The sequence below is a fragment of the Chiroxiphia lanceolata genome, chromosome 1, assembly GCF_009829145.1.
Source record: "Chiroxiphia lanceolata isolate bChiLan1 chromosome 1, bChiLan1.pri, whole genome shotgun sequence".
NCBI classification, from domain to species: Eukaryota; Metazoa; Chordata; class Aves; order Passeriformes; family Pipridae; genus Chiroxiphia; species Chiroxiphia lanceolata.
In genome coordinates, this window is record NC_045637.1 from 38195055 (window position 1) to 38211217 (window position 16163).

The 16163-nt window shown below is 41.2% G+C and overlaps 1 protein-coding gene across 7 annotated transcripts in view; it reads right to left on the reverse strand.

The window, feature by feature from the left end:
• Positions 1–16163, reverse strand: part of CHD7 (chromodomain helicase DNA binding protein 7) — a 131015-nt gene that overhangs the window by 83198 nt on the left and 31654 nt on the right. For all 7 annotated transcript variants that reach the window (XM_032675403.1, XM_032675322.1, XM_032675491.1 and 4 more), the window contains one exon: positions 5060–6923. In XM_032675403.1, the coding sequence (XP_032531294.1) occupies positions 5060–6748 (1689 nt within the window). In that variant the 5' untranslated portion in view covers positions 6749–6923. The remainder of the gene's footprint in view (positions 1–5059; positions 6924–16163) is intronic.

Consider the following 16163-nt stretch of genomic DNA (forward strand, 5'->3'; position numbering starts at 1 on the left):
CCAAAAGACCAGCTAGCTGTCATGTGAAATAGCCTCTGTGTCAAAACAAAAAGACCCAACAGTGTTGTACATTTTTCTTTAAAAAATTGACTGTTCTACTTATCAACAGGAAAATAGTAAAAGAGTTAAACACCTGAGGGATTAAAAGCAGTTCTCTGGAGATATGGGAAATTGCTTATGAATATTAATTAATGGGAAAAATCTTAACTATTCGAAATTATACCATTTCTTACTTTGTAAAATTATAGGAAACATGCTGAAAGGTAATTGCTCATATGAAGACAGTAAGAGTCAATCTCTTCTTTCTTCTCTTAGGCATTAAAACAATACTCAGGAGAAAGTCAACTTCATTTTAGAGTGCCAGCAAGTAACTGGACTTAACCTGTACTCTCTGCCCGGTTAAAATATTGCATCAAACCACTCCAGCTGACAGTAGTTTTCATTAATATCCCTCTCCATTCAGGTACATCCAAGTATAAATTAAACTGAGGCAGCAACTCAGGGTTTGAAAATACAGAAGGGCCTGTGAGAGGGGTGACCCAGCTGGTGACTCAGCAGGACTTTCCCTGCCTCTTCCCCTGCAAGGGAGGGCAGGAAATTTCAAAGGAATGTGTTCATACCAAACACAGCTATGAGTTATGATTTAAAGCAAAGTCACATGCCCACAGATAATAAGGCCAGCAGAGTAAACCTGGCAGTGAACCCTTAACACACACAAAATGAGTTCTTTCTCCACTAGAAGCTGGAAACTGCAACCTGGCATCCTTCAACACTGTTGGTGCCTATCACTGAGCTCTACCATTTAGTCAAGTATGGAGGCTATACCATACCTGTTTGTCATTTAAATACTCCTGTGTTTGACTATAAATAATGTAGATCGCATTTGTGGAACAATGATTAATGAACAGAACTCGAAACTTCAGCCCACACAGTAGCTGTGGGTAAAAGAAGTTGTGTGTAATAACACACCAGGACAGCCTATTCTTGGCAAAGAAAACTCCTACACTTCCTCTACCACTAAAAAATGCTCTGAAAATAATGACATGTAAGAGCAACTACACAGCATTAGACCCCCAGAGGCCTGTCTAACCTGATATCCCCTCTTTGATAAAGTATGTGGAACAGTACAAGAACCAGACACACACACAGTAGATGCAACCCAATAACAAATTCTCAGCCACTTATATATGGCACAGATCTGCTGAGCCAAATGTGGTGTCTTCATGTTTATCAAATGATGATGCATTTTTCTGTGCAACATCTCAGAGATCAGCATCTTAATGTGCAGTTCTGAGCTCACCACCTGATAATTTGCTGAATACCTTAAAAGAATTAAAGGAGACAGAAGAGGTGACAAATAACCCTTATTTCACATTCATCCTCTTCTTCCACCCATATTACTCACAATTTTAGAGGCTTTCACCATCTCTCTCCTTCCCTCCCCCCAAATTACCCCCTTCTGTGCTTTTCCAAGTGTTACCGTATTTTCTGAGGCCTGAGGAAGGGACCCAGAGTTTCACAGCACTCGCCACACCAGCATACCAAGCATACAGACAGCAACGTAGTAACAATCCTTGTTTTGCTCTCTACTACTTCCATAACAATTCCTACCAATTTCTTTCTTTGACTGTCATAGCACACTTTCAGACAGCCATCTAACACCAAGACCCTTTTCCTAAGGAGAGGCTTTTGCCTGCCATTTCACTGGCCAAGCACTACAGAACCATAAAATCATTTATGTTGGAAAAGACCATTAAGATCACTGAGTTTAACTTAGACCCAGCATTACCAGCTCCCCCACTACACCATGTCCCTAAGCACCACATCTACATGCCTTTTAAAATCCTCCAGGGATGGTGACTCTACCACTTCCATGGGAAGCTTTTTCCAACGACTGACAATCCTTTCAGCGAAGAAAATTTTCCTAATATCCAATCTAAACCTCCTCTGGCCAAACCTTGACTCCCACTACTTATGGCCAAGTGACTGACACTCCTACTAGATTTCTAATTATTTAGTTTCACTCTTGTTAGGGTCTTTACCACAGCTGCACTTGGCACTCTGCTTTGGGTAAACTGACAACAGCAGCAAACTTTGCCATCTGACTTTTCACCCTTCTCCAGATGATTTATGAGCATTTTGGAGAGCACAAGCTCATGAGCCCAACACAGACGCCTCCACTGTGAAAACAAACAAGCTACTCCTACTCTCTGCTTTGCACCTTGGTGGATTACCCTGCAACAGCAGAACCCGCCTTCTCACCCCATGGTCACTGAGCTCTTCTAAAAGCCTTTGGTGGTGAAGAACATTTCAAAGGAGCGCCTGAAAAACCACACCAACTGAACATCTCAGCGCTGTGGTGGTTCTTATGGATCTATCAAACTCCACCGAAGCCAGCAACTCACTGCTAACACAGTCCTAAAAACCACGTTTAGTTTTCAGCTATTAATCGAAACCAGATGAATTGTCAATCACCAGCTTCATCTCCCAGCCAAAATAATTTGCAGTTTTGCACACAAAAAAAGAAATAACAAGCCTTGGAATCAACACAGCAATTTCTTTCAACTTAAAAGCAAAAGAACTGCACTTTCCTTCCAACATATCTAAAAACAAAACAGTAATTGGTTAACCACAAGTATTACAGCCTTCCCATGATAAGGCTAGCTTCAAATCACTGAAAAATAATTACTAAGATGGCTTCTGTTGATTTTAAAGTACATAGTGATTTCCATTTCACTGACTATATTAATTTTGTTGATTCATTTTATACAAATAAAAACAAACCAGTCCTTTAAATAACCGTTCTTCAGTGAACAGCTTTCTGCCTACTGACATGGAAGGAAACCATGACACAGGAAAGCTACCAATTCTGTATTCAGGCTTTAGAACAGGGGTTTCGCACATCTGCATTTTTCCCCAGGGGGTGGGGAGGAGTTTTCGTTGACTTGAACAATATTCATTTCATCCAAACAGATTTCAATGGGAAATGCTTGTCTGTCAAGAATTTCATTACTACAGTCAGGGCTCAAACTAACTACTTAATGGGCAAGTATGTTAACAAGAACTTTTACCAGACAAAAACTTCACAGAAGTAGGCTAACAGAGAATTTACTTGGCTTGCTACAACTGTCTGAATTACTGATTTTAATCAAATAACTTGAGTTATCATGTGGTTTTCCTCTAATTATTTAGTTTCAGCACTTACCTTTCTTCAAGCTATTCATCTGCAGTTCAGCACTTTGTAATAGGTTGCATAGCTCATTTAAGGGTTGAGCTGTTTGCATTTTACCTCTTCACTGATTAAAGAGAAAAAAATGTCCCAAGAACATTTAACAAGCCTATCCATTCTATCAGTAAACCTTCTCCCAAACCACTTTCTGATGTCAAAAATAGGCTTGCTGGATTATCAGATGAAAACAAGGAATTAATGCTGGTAAAGACCACAACTTTAGGGCACAGTCCACCTCAAGTCTTTCCTCCCACATCCCCAGCATCACTAGTCATGAAAGATCTCAGTGACACTGGTTTTTGTTCCTTTACAGTCTTCTAAATCTTACATTACCATTTCTATGATTTTCTTTCAAGTTGTTTCTGCTAGATGTGTCAGCTCTTGTCTTCAGGATAAAAACAGTCTTATACTTCTTTTTGTCATCCCTACTGTTTTTCATACCAATTTTGAGGAGGGCAGGGAAGAAAAATATGGTTTTGAAGATATACTCCGCCCCTTCCAGAGAGCTTCCTCCTCCCTCCCAGAAAGACTGTACTTTTTCCCCTTGCCCAGCTTAGTCCCTGATCTCCCTTCTCCACCCTACAGCACCTCCAATGCTCCCCCCTCCTCTCTTCCACGGGGAATGTGGAAGCCTGTCCCAGCTGCTGAGCTGCTCCACCTACCACTCCTTGGCAGCTGCCTCTCTGTAGCGCATACATCTGATTCCCAGACCCACCTCATGCTGTGTGGAGCAGCGAACAGAAGCAGCCGGCAGGCAGCAGTGGAGGGGACTGCTGAGCAGCTGCTTCCCGCACAGGCCCAGGACACTGGCTAGGACAACTGGTTTTATGATTTATTAAGTGTATTGTAGCCTCATATCATTACGACTGCATTCCAGCAATTGTCTCCAAATATTTATGGGCAGAGCTACTTGGTATTAATTACTGACTGGTTTTAAAAAAAAAAAAAAAGTAAACCTCTGATATCTTGACCACTTATTCATTTGGTACCAAAATCTCTCGAATGCTGACTGAGAGAGCCACAGGCAAACAATGGCAAATGTGAAGATCACAAAAAACACTTTTTCAGCTGAAGTTTAACATACTAGCAGGTAGTAAAACCTGATAAGCTACAGAGAATCAAGATGTTTTACCATTTTTAGCTTTTAATTAAAAAATGACATGGAAGCAATACATTGCCATTGAAATCTGGCAGATCAGAGACTAGGTAAAATAAAGCTTCAATTCTATTCAACATTTCATTGAAGCCTCAGATTTTATTTCAGACTATGATTCACATCTGTTGTCTTCTCCTTGCATAAACTGTTGCCCCATGACTTCTCAGTTGCATTACTTCGTGCTGAAGAAGTTCACACTGGAAATTTTTTCACATGTAAAAATTTCAGCTTTAATTTAAAACCACAAAACATTTTCTTAGAATTTAAAGAAAACCATTGGTTTGGCCAAAACAAACACATTATAACACATACTTCTTTCTCCAAGTTGCAAATACAAAAATTAATAATTAAAATGACAATTCTCACACGTGCCTTCTGTTTTCCCCTCAAAGGAACCAACATGAAAAAAAAGAGTAGGTATTCAGGTATTGTACTGCTGCTGTATCAAATTTCAGCCTATCCATAATGTTATCCTGTAAAAATTACATGAAAGATGTTAGCAAGCTACCTGAACTTCATTTTACCTTCAGCCTCTGTACACCAAAAGAGCCACATAACCAGTAACAAACAAGGGAGTCAAACAGGAGCAACTATTTTGACACCATAGTTCTTACATATCCTGAAATGCACTTAAAGTCATTTAAAACATTTTCCACTAATTGGAAGTAGCTTACCTGAAGGACAGGCACTTTTTGTGGTGTGTTTTGTGGTGACTGGTGAAGCTGTGCCCAAGGCTGATGATGAGGATGTGGGGGCGGTGAAGACTGGTGATGTATCCCTGGATGAGGCTGCATGGGAGGACAGGTTGGCATTTGCTGTTGAAAAGACTGCTGTTGACTAGGAAGCTGCTGGCCAGATATTAGTCGCTCTTGTATTGCTTGTGGATCTGCAAGGCCAACACCTGGACAACCATTTGGTCTCATGTGCCCACCCATCTCCCGTGGTGTTGAAGACATACCCATAAATGGACGATTCTGTTGCATGTTTCGGGGGCCCATATTCCTTTGTCCAATTCCCATGGCACCAGGGGGCTGGTGTGACGGTTGAGGATGGGGTATATTTGGGTAACTGCCAACTTCCATTGGTATTCCAGCACTACCAGGTCTAACCTGTGGAGGAGGTGTACCTGCTGGATTACTCATTGCTTTCATAGGTGACATGGGAGGTGGAGAGGCATAAGTTCCCTGAGGCTGTGAAGGGTGCATAGTTTGCGTGTTCATTTGGTTAAGTGAGCCACTAGGGTGGATGGGCTGCTGGTGCATTAGTCCTTGACCACTGTTTGATGGAAATCCGACAGCATTTGGGTATCTTGGTACAGATTGATTCATTGGAGTGTTATTTGTAAGGCCTAAATTCTGATTCATCCCTGTATTATTAACTAATCCCTGATTAAGGTTACTGTAAGGATATCGAGAATACTGCCCTGAGTTGTTTATAGTAGGTGAGGGTACCGTCTGGCTCCGAGAACTAAAATTAAGTGTTTGTGGCCTAACAGCACCCTGCTGGGGAGGATTAGGGGAGAATCTGGGACTGTGGGCTACTGATTCTCCATGGAGAGCAGTGGGGGGATGGTGGTGAAATTGCTGGACTGAGTGTCGCAAAGAAGGTGCCATACTGGGATTCTGCTGGGGCACATGAGACAAGTGGCCAGGTCCTGAGGTGGCAATGAAAGGGTTTCCCTGATTGAGGCCTTCTTGGCCTTGAGAAAACTGGTTCATCCTCTGCTGCTGCGGCTGACTGTGCTGCTGCATTGAAAAATCACCACGAGCCATGTAGTTTCCCATCTGCTGCATGTGCTGAGGATGGCCCTGCCCAGGGGGTCCGGAGGGTGCCTGCGGCGGCTGTGTCGGTTGCGGCGGCTGCTGCTGCTGCTGTTGCTGCTGGTATGGTGCTCTTATCTGGTCTGGCACTTGAACTGCCCGTGGTCCCCACATGGAGCCACTGTCTACGAAGGGTTGCCCGTGTCTTTCGTTCTGCATGCCGGGATAGACTCCCATCTGACCACCAGCACCACTGCTGTGAGGAACCTGAGGAACCGGAGGGTTGTGATACTGCGAATGAGGAGACGCTATACCATTCCCAGGGGCATTGCTTATCATCCTGTTCGGCTGATCCATCAGGTGCATTTTCTGCTGTTCGTATTGATTATAGTGATCAAAATGGGTCAACTTGGCTTGATTTTGATTTGCAGTGGGATGATGAAGAGATGACTGTAAAGCGGGAAATCCTTGATCCATGGGCATTTGCTGCCCCATAGGATTCACTGTATTTTCAGGATATCCACATTCTCCAAGACCTTCCAACCCTTCACTGAAAATATTACCATCTTCTCCAAACAGACTCATCATTCCTGGATCTGCCATCTTTTTTCAGCACACAGCTCCTTGGAGCTACAACCAGAATGCTAGTCTGTGCTTCACCTCGGTGAGGTGTTTTGTCCTCAAAGCCTTTAATCCTCAACTAATCTCCTTCATGTCATTCCATATTTCCTTAATTCTTTTGGACCACGCAGTGTCAGGCAAAGTCTGGTTACTGCTCCTAGAAAAAGTGGGGGAGGGAGGAGAAAGAGAGGAAGATATTGAAATAAATAACATCAGGCAACAAAGAAAAAAAATACTTGACTGGTTTTTAAACAACCCTAGCTAGTTTCAGTCCCCTGAAATACATCTTAAAAATCTATTTCACTTTACGAAGGATTCAATAGCTTTATCAGAAGCTTTATTATGATGGAGAGTTAGGAAGCAAGCAAAACACTAGCCTTAACCTTAAATTAATCCATTCACTAGACTTCCTAGTGCTCCCTTCTTGGGTGGAACAGAACAAAAGAACACAACATGCAGCAGCAGCAGCTGCCACAGCAGGTAGGCAGATGTATGAATATAGCCAGGCAGCCCATCTGCTGAACTAAAGCCCTGAAAACGCTCTAGTTACCAACAGCATGTCCTTAACCTTATTCCCTTGAGCTGCGTAATCAGATGAGCAAGCAGAAGCACCAAGTCTTACAATGAACTAAAGTTAGTTATACGGACAACAGATTTTTCAAGTGCACACAGACACGACCCACTAAAATATACCAAATCCCTAGAGTTAGCCTTTAGGAAAAAAAAAAAAATAATTTTTTTAACAGTCACAATTTATTTTAATTTAACAGATTTGTAAAACTGAAAGACAATGCCTCTTTCCAGTTAAACAAAACTATATGCTCAATTTGTGTAAGAAAATTAAATTCAAAAGCTTCATTCACAATCCCTATTCTAATTTCCTTCATGGTGGTAACAGGGAACCAGTGTCATTGAAGTTCATTACTCATCTTCAGGTTATCATGCTACTACTGCAACTACAGCACTTGAGAAGAACAGAGAAGTTTTGTTCTCTCCAGAATTATAATCTTGAATAGTCACTCAAGAGAATGAGTAATGGTAAAAGAAATGAAATAATAAAAAGCAAACCTAACAAGGTACACACTTGGACTTGGTGGGCAAAAAAAAAAAAAAAAAGCAACACACAGTAGATTCAGAAAAGTTCCCATTCAGGTTTTCCACAGGGAAGACTGCTCTGTTCTGACATGTGTCCCCCATTCTCTCCCCTCAAGAACTTGCAAAATTTTGTTTGGATCCATTTACTATGAACAATGTTGTCTTTTCTTCTTATGATCAGAATTTTAAATGCTATGTCTTACATATCAAAATAAACTTTTAGACTAGTCAAGGGAGCCTATCCACACAGCAAATAAAACCAAATATTTTCGCATCTTTGTTATACTTTAGGAGCAACTTTACTTGCAGATACCAACTCACCCTTTAAACAGTAACCAAAGTAAAGAAGATTTACAAGTTTGTGCTTTCACATCTTGCATTTTGTAGTGGATTTTCAGTCACTTAGGATGCAAAATGCCAGGCCAGACTACTTGACTGAAGGTGATTTGTCCCAGACAAGTTTTAGGGAGAAAATATCAGCACATTTATTACCCTTCTTGTAGTCACTGTCAAAAGGACCTTCTACAGCATGAAGCAGAGGGCAAGAGGAAAAGCACAAGCATTTATCACTCCTCTTAAAATAGCATTTGAATGTCACCTTTAAAACCACACTCTTAAATCTCTTTAGTGCTCAGCTGGGATATTAACACTTATATTCCTAAATCACTTGGAGGTAAACTCCTATGAGCCATCTTCATATCTCTAATACCTATTTTTTTCTTATTTCATTTCCGTTATTAAGCAAAGCCATCTGTAATATTTACCACCTCTATCAGTTTACTAAAGCACACCCAGTAAGAAAGTTCCCACAACAAGGTGAGAAGGAACCTCCTTCACCACAAAAGAAACTTTTGCTATTAGATTGCTCCAGAGCAGACTACAGTCATGGTGAAGACCCCTGATTGCTTGACGACTTCTGGCACTGCTACTGCTGATGCACTGGGACCTGCCAAAGCTGTACATCACTGTGTACTGAAAGTCTCCACCTAATGGAATGGTCTTTTTGCTTGGAAATGCTAAAAAGCATAACACAGAGATACTGTTACCTGCCAACCACTGATGTAATCTGGGCAATATCAAATGTGAGCCGAGCAGAGGATCTCACCCATCCTCTAATGTGTTTCATAACCACAGAGTAATGAACATGTAAGAATTTTCACTCATTATATAAATCATGCCTGCTAAAAAAAAAATCTTTTTTAAGACAAGCATGTTCTACTCTCCTGAAGAACTAATGAAACTTTCCAATAAAAAGAAATTAAATCCACACAGAGGAATTCTCTTTGCCATCTGCTATAGACAAAGTAACTGAGCATCTCCAGAAACACGGTTAAAAGCAACAAGCACACATTTGAATCCTACTGCTTTATTAACTGTTTTTCAGCTGACAAGCTGAAAAAATTCAGGCCAGTCAGCCACAGGTAACAGTCAACATCAGCTAACAGTAGCTATGCTATGACTCTCAGAAAACCAAATTAAAATAGGCTAAGGGTTTTGTTTTACTACACACATTATTTCTGCCCAGCTCACTCCATCCCAATGGAGTCTGGGCTAGGGACTGTCCTTTACAATGAAGGACATGTGCTATGGAACCTAGCACTCATGTGGCTTCCTCAGCACATGATCTTTCAAAAGAAAAGTAACCTTTAAGTTCATGATGTACTTTGTAAACAAACAAATTCATCATCTAAATTAAGAGCAAAAACACTGTTTGCCACTATGTATGATTTTAGATCTGCATTTTTATCTGAAGTGTGATTCGACTTCATGTTTGAGCTGTTGATGCTAAAGCTGTTAGGTTTGAAATACAGCGTAAGACCTTGTTTAGGAAGATGTCTCAAACTGTAGAAGTATTTCTTCGGATTTAAGTTTCACCTTAAAATTAATGACCACAGCCCTTTACAGTCAGTTGTGCTCTTGCCAAACCTTCTTCCAACTTCCCCCAATAAGAGTCACACCTCTGATGTGATATATGGCTAACAGCAGCTGTTGAAGCATGAAAGACAGTAGCAGCTACAGCCTGATCAAAATAAATTAACCAATGTTTTGATAACGAAACAGTCAATACTGGAATTACCTAACAACCTCTCAATAACAGGATAAACGTCTTCTAGATAGTTAAGCAAGTCATGAGAGTCAGCCTCATTTTAAGTTGCAAAAATCTCTTTGCTTCTTTCACTACAAGCAATATATTTTCTTTGCTTAAATCCTCAAAGCTAGTCAAAAAAACCCCGCACACAAATAAAGGTAGAACCTGCATCATCAAGCAATAATTCTACAATACTCAGCACGACTGTTCACTTTCCCATCAACGCAGACATACTAACAGCAAGACTAACCATGATAAACTCAGCCCACAGTCTTTATTTGATTAAATAGTTTAAAAATAAGGGATGGTATATCTTCTTCTCTACATTCCTGTGACTTAAAACCACCATACAGAGAACCCGTGACTGTTTTTCAGATACAAAGGAAAGCATATCTGAACCCTTAGAAAGGTGGATTGCTTTAAAGAAGTGTGAATGTATGAAAGGTAGTGACTTTTTTAAAATCATCTTAAAGGATACAGATTCTGCTATAAAATTCTATCACTTTTCTGTTCCTGAACATGAAAGATTGCACTAAGACTGACCTAAAGAGTCAGTGAATATATTTCCTTAAGGCTGCCTATAATACAGCCTGTTTCTGTTCAAACCAGGACACAGTCAATTACTTAACGACCCTGTTGTCTCAACAGACAAAGCTCACATTTACTCCAGCCTGCAACATTCCAGTCCTAAACAGCTAGATTTCAAATTTAAGTAGTAGTTAACCATTGCCCAGCTTAATATTTCAGACTTACATGGACTCAGTAGCCTTGGGCAGCTTCCCACTTTTATGAGTTGAAGTAAACTGGCTGCTGCACACGCATAACCTGCCCGATCGAGGTTTTATTCCTTAAGCAGCAGAGCGAGGCAGTCAAGACCAGGAAGCTGCAAAGAGCAGCATGCTGATGCCCTCCACACCACCATCCTCACATTCTGCCATTCAGATTTTGTAAAATCAACAGGTTCCTCGATTCAGCTCTCGAGACTTCTATAGAAGAAATTTAGCAGCATTTCTTGATGGTCATGCAGCAAGCAAACTGAATAAACAGAAGTGAGCAGGCAGCTAATAATGAGTGCTTCAACCTTGAAAGACATGTCATGCAGAGTTGATGTTTTTACAGCTATTAGTTGATATCTCAGACAAAACTCTTAAGTACTTAGACACACACAAACCAGTTACTCATATAATGGAACTATGCACCTACACACAATACAATAAACAGCACAAATACCGTGCTATTTTGAAGAACTAGGCTAAAAAGACCTCTCATGCTAAAAAATGCCGTGCCAAAGGTCATATTGAGAGCAGAGCCTCAAAATGTAGGATTAAACATTAGGCTACTAAATCTGCATTTAAACATTGCGTATTTAAACTGCTTTTCAAAACTGCTAAGCTCCTGCTGGCTGTTAGGGGTAGTAATTTAAGCATTTGCCGCATGGAAGGAGATGACATAAATGACAGCAATGAAAGTCACGTTCTTATTTTACTCAAAAAATTGAAGGAAAACATTCACTGAAAACTTCGCAAACACATGTAACACCGTGACGACATAGAAAAAGGCATGACAAGACATTCAAACTGGGGAAGATGGCTCATGAGACTTCTACATTTCAGCTCATTTACCTACTGAGAGAACAGCACTGCTGATGCCAGGACAGTTATGCAAGTGCCTGACCACGTCCGTGGGAAGTACGCCTAGTCTCCTGCGTGTTTAATGCCTAGCTCTCATGGCTGTCACAGACACCACACATGGTACATTCCTCCTGCATACAGATTAGCCAAAATATAAGACCAGAGCTGTAAAGTGACTGCAACATCATTTCTGACTGCTGCTTCCAAAGAAACTTGGTTATCTGAACGCAATGCTTTCCTAGTATACACTTCACACAGTACAGCTGTGTTAAAAATTAAGTCTGTACAGTTTAGACATCAAAGGATGGCAGGAATCTTGTTCCCCCTCATCCCAGGAAGGGGAGACACAACTTGTAAAGGTGAAAATAATGACCTGATGCACTTCAGAAATATTCTGCCTTCAGTGGGAAGCATCCGCAAATACGATATAAGCATTTCTGAAAAGTTTAGTTTCACATTTATCTTTCTGAAATTCAGTTAGTTCTTCACAGAAATACATATCCTTACAAAAAATCTGCAGTTTAACAGTGTCACTTGTTAAACTAAGAATTGAGGAGGGAGGTAGGAGTGAAAACCTCAGGTCCCTTTCTCAAAAGTCACAAGTTTTGCCTATGTACAGTCAGCTAAATGCCATGAATGCTATTCAGTAACATCATTTGGGCAAGAAATCCATGAAATCCTAAGTTCCCCACATAATCGTTCAGCAGGAGCCAGACTGCGTTTTATTTCCTTAATGCATGATGTACTTTGTTGAAGAACAGGCTTCTACCAAGGCAACTGAGGGCACAACAGCCTTCGAATATTTGGCAGCTTGTTGCTGTCAAGCAGCTGATGCAGGAATGACCAGCCTAGAGTTCAGCCTGTGCCACAGATTTGGAAACAATATCCTACGTCATTCAAGTTCACAGGAGCTCAGATATGAGACCACAACCACGTCACGTAGGAGGACTCTGATGCAAACCCACCGAGCCTCGTTGTTACATCACACAAAGTCATTTGCCACAACAATTGGGCTGTAAACTCTTTTCCCTAACATGGGAGCACTGCTAATTTTAAGTCAGTGCTTATAACATGAAGTAAGAAGCCTCAGCATGTCTTTTCTTTCCAGATCAGAAGAAAAAGACAAAAGTCTACAGCCATTTATTACAAGCACATATTTAGAGGCTTTTAATGAGAGCAATAAGGAAACCAGAAAACCAGAGCAATAAGGAAAAGAAATAATGTTTTTTACATTTAAGTACATTATGAACATGAGTAGGAAGGGACAAGCCTAATCCAGAGACACTTCAGTTTTAGTGTTACATAACCTGGAATTTTAAGAGCCCTTTTTTGGTCGTATGACCACCCTCTCTCCCAACATAAGTTTAAAACACAGATGTGAAGCGGTTTATCTAAAAATAGTCCTAGATAAGCAAGTGAAACAATTGCAGCCACAAAAATATTTCAGGAATACTCTTCAAAACATTTGACAGAGGCGTTAACCTTGCAAACAACGCCATACAGGAGAGCAGTAAGATGCTTAACATGACCCCTAAATGACGTTTGACCATGACAAAGCAGCCGTGTAGCCAATATAAAAAATACAAGAAGATATGAAAAATTGTATGGACTACACGGTTGCCTTGTTTTGGTGGTTTTTGGTGGGCTGGGGACATTTAGCTGAGCGCTTGCTGCTCCGTGGCTGTGTGACGGCCAAGCGAGCACAAAGCCTTGGCAGGGCCGGCGGGGAGGTAGTGTCAGGGAGAAGACTTATATTGTCGCCATCAGTCACCCAGATATCTCCCCGCAATTACATTCTCTTCTCAAGCTGACACTAAACCGGCCCGGGGATTCAAGAGGTGGGGCCAGCGGCGACCCCACTGGGGTGCTGAAAAAACACCCCGCGCAACCGATGGCTCCTGTTAAGGGCCGGGCTTTTTGAGCACCTACTGCATTTGTCACTGATTAACCAACTTATCTGGCAATTTCCTACATTCTTTTGCATTTAAAAAGGATCTGAAAGGCCGAGAGTCATCCCTTGCATATTCCCGGGGGAGTGGGAGGCTGCGCCTCGTCCGGCTGGTGGGGCGCGGAGGGGCCTCCGCCACCCTCCCGCCCTCCTCCCCCAGCTCGGGCCTGCAGCTGAAAATAATTTATCTGTTCGCTCAGCCGGGCTCCCGGCATATGCGACTGGGAGGGAAACGTATCCATCATGGATAAACTTGAGCACAAAGACAGGCTGAGTGTCACAGGATACAAAAGGGCAGAGGTCGCCGCGGCGAGCAGGAGGGTTTGCGCAGGGCAGGGCAGGGCAGGGCGGCATGGCCGCCTTACGGCAGCGCCGGGCCCGGCCTGCCCGGCCGGTCACAGCCCCTCGAGTAAACAAAGCCCGAGCCACAAAAACCGGAAAAAACCGCTGTAAACAACAAAATAATCGGAGGGGTGACGCAGCTCTAAGTAACACGAGGCCTTTCCCCCTCCCTTCGCTGAAAGCAGCTCGTGGTGTTTACACCCAGAAAGCTGGGAACTGTAAAAATTCATGAGGTGGAGACTCAAATGTTTCCCAGAGTTTCTGAACATGTGATTTTCACCGAAATGTATTTTTTTAATCACAGGCAGGTTTTAAGACTTAATCGTATCCCAAAAGGCTATTTCCAGCTATAGAATTATGAGCACTTTAAAGTAGCCAGACCCCATATTTTACTTTACCTGTTACAAGGCCAATACAATCATGTTTCATTCATAGTTTATGAAGTCTGAAAAACCACTTGATGAAATTACAGTCTACCAATACCACACATGGTATATTTGTCCACGTATATTCTATAATCATTTCAATTTATGACTTGTACTTAAGAGTCATTTTCCTGTACATGTGTTCTTCATAAATACTGGTAGATCACAGTCTGTGCTTTTACAGGAACCACATATCCACACTCATTTCTGTGAAGATAAATACACCTTATGCATCCAAAGTGAAAAGCCAGAGTTTTCACAGGACTAAAGAGAACATACTTCAGGACTGCAGAACAAAATGGTAGTTCTCCCTTACACTCTTTATATGTGGCAAGAGGAATCATCCTACATCTGAACTTAAGCCCTCACTCCACTGCCAATACTGATGATCATTTTTGCCCCATACACTTAAGCATAACTTCGTGATTGTTTCAGCAAAGAAAAAAATTATTACATATTACAACGGAAAAGGATTACAAATTGTCTTATTCAGAAAAAAATGACATCACTGTTTCATATAGTATTTTAAATGAAATCACACATTGAATGGCTTGGGTTGGAAGGATCCTTAAAGATCCTCCAAAGCCCCAAACATGATCTATCGGATTTTACAAATTTTATCTTCATTACAAAGAAGACCTGCAGTACCACACTAATTATGTATTTTATCATATGTTATAGACTATTTAAATGAAGTGTTAAATTATTTCACTAACTTAAAATCAACCATAAAGAAAAAGGGTTGGGGAGTGAGGGTGTGAAGAAAGACAGTATGCTGCAGGACACAATGCAGCACACAGAGTAAATAGATTTCAGAAACCCTCATTTAGTGCCTGGACCATTGCGTGGGTCCAGTAATGTCCTACAGGACATGGGGGACAGCTGAGACAGGACAGATAACCAAAAGACCTTCCACAACTAGTTCATTAGACTACTTAAATTTGAGAGGTAGGTTTGTTTGTTTTGACAAAATTAACATATGCACCTTGAACATTCTATTGTTTTTTTGAAGGATATGACAAAAAAGGTGGTTTATTCTTGGTCAGTGGAAGCAGGCTCTCACGTACAGATGAAGTCTGATTTTTGTTGTTGTTTTTTGGTTTTTTTTTAACATAATGCCTGGTTCACAGTGATACTTATTCAAACCACAACATAAACAACTATACCAGGCTGTTCTCTGCAATGGAGAGTGGCAAGGGAAAAGAGTGTAGAGGTCTCAACTTCCATTGTATAAGACTAAGATATTTAAGAGTAAACGAACAGCTGCATTCAAGTTCACTTAGACATGGATAAAGGGTGCCTAGACAGCATAAACAATAGTGCCAGAAGTTATACATTGAAATGGGGACTGTCAGATGAGTGCAACCCTTATCAGGCTTCATATGCAATGTGGCCTTTCTTTCCAGGCACAACTGAACTGAATGTTTTTCCTCTATAAAAGCAGAGCAGGTTCAAAGGGAAGAAAACCAAATTTTCTTGTGCAAAACTTTAATGGGCCTCCAGACAAAGAAGAAAACTAACTGAGGTGTTTTCAAGTGTGTTGCCTAATTCATGTGCACTTCTAAGATGACTCCAGCATAGTTATGTTCAAACAAACAGAGCCTTCCAGGGAAAAATTTGTCATCTAAAGTTCTAGAACTATGCAATCTCACTCCCCTTCTCATCAAGATTTTGAAGAACTTGGAAGTAATTATCTTTGACTTGCAAACAACTGATCCAGTACCCAGAGCCACAGTCATTCAAACTACTGCAAGCAGTAGGAACACCTGACATTCATCTACCACAAAATCTTTTACACACAACAGCAAAGTTCTTGAGCTACCTTCAATTCTCCACAATCTTTGCAGAGACGGATGATGAACATACC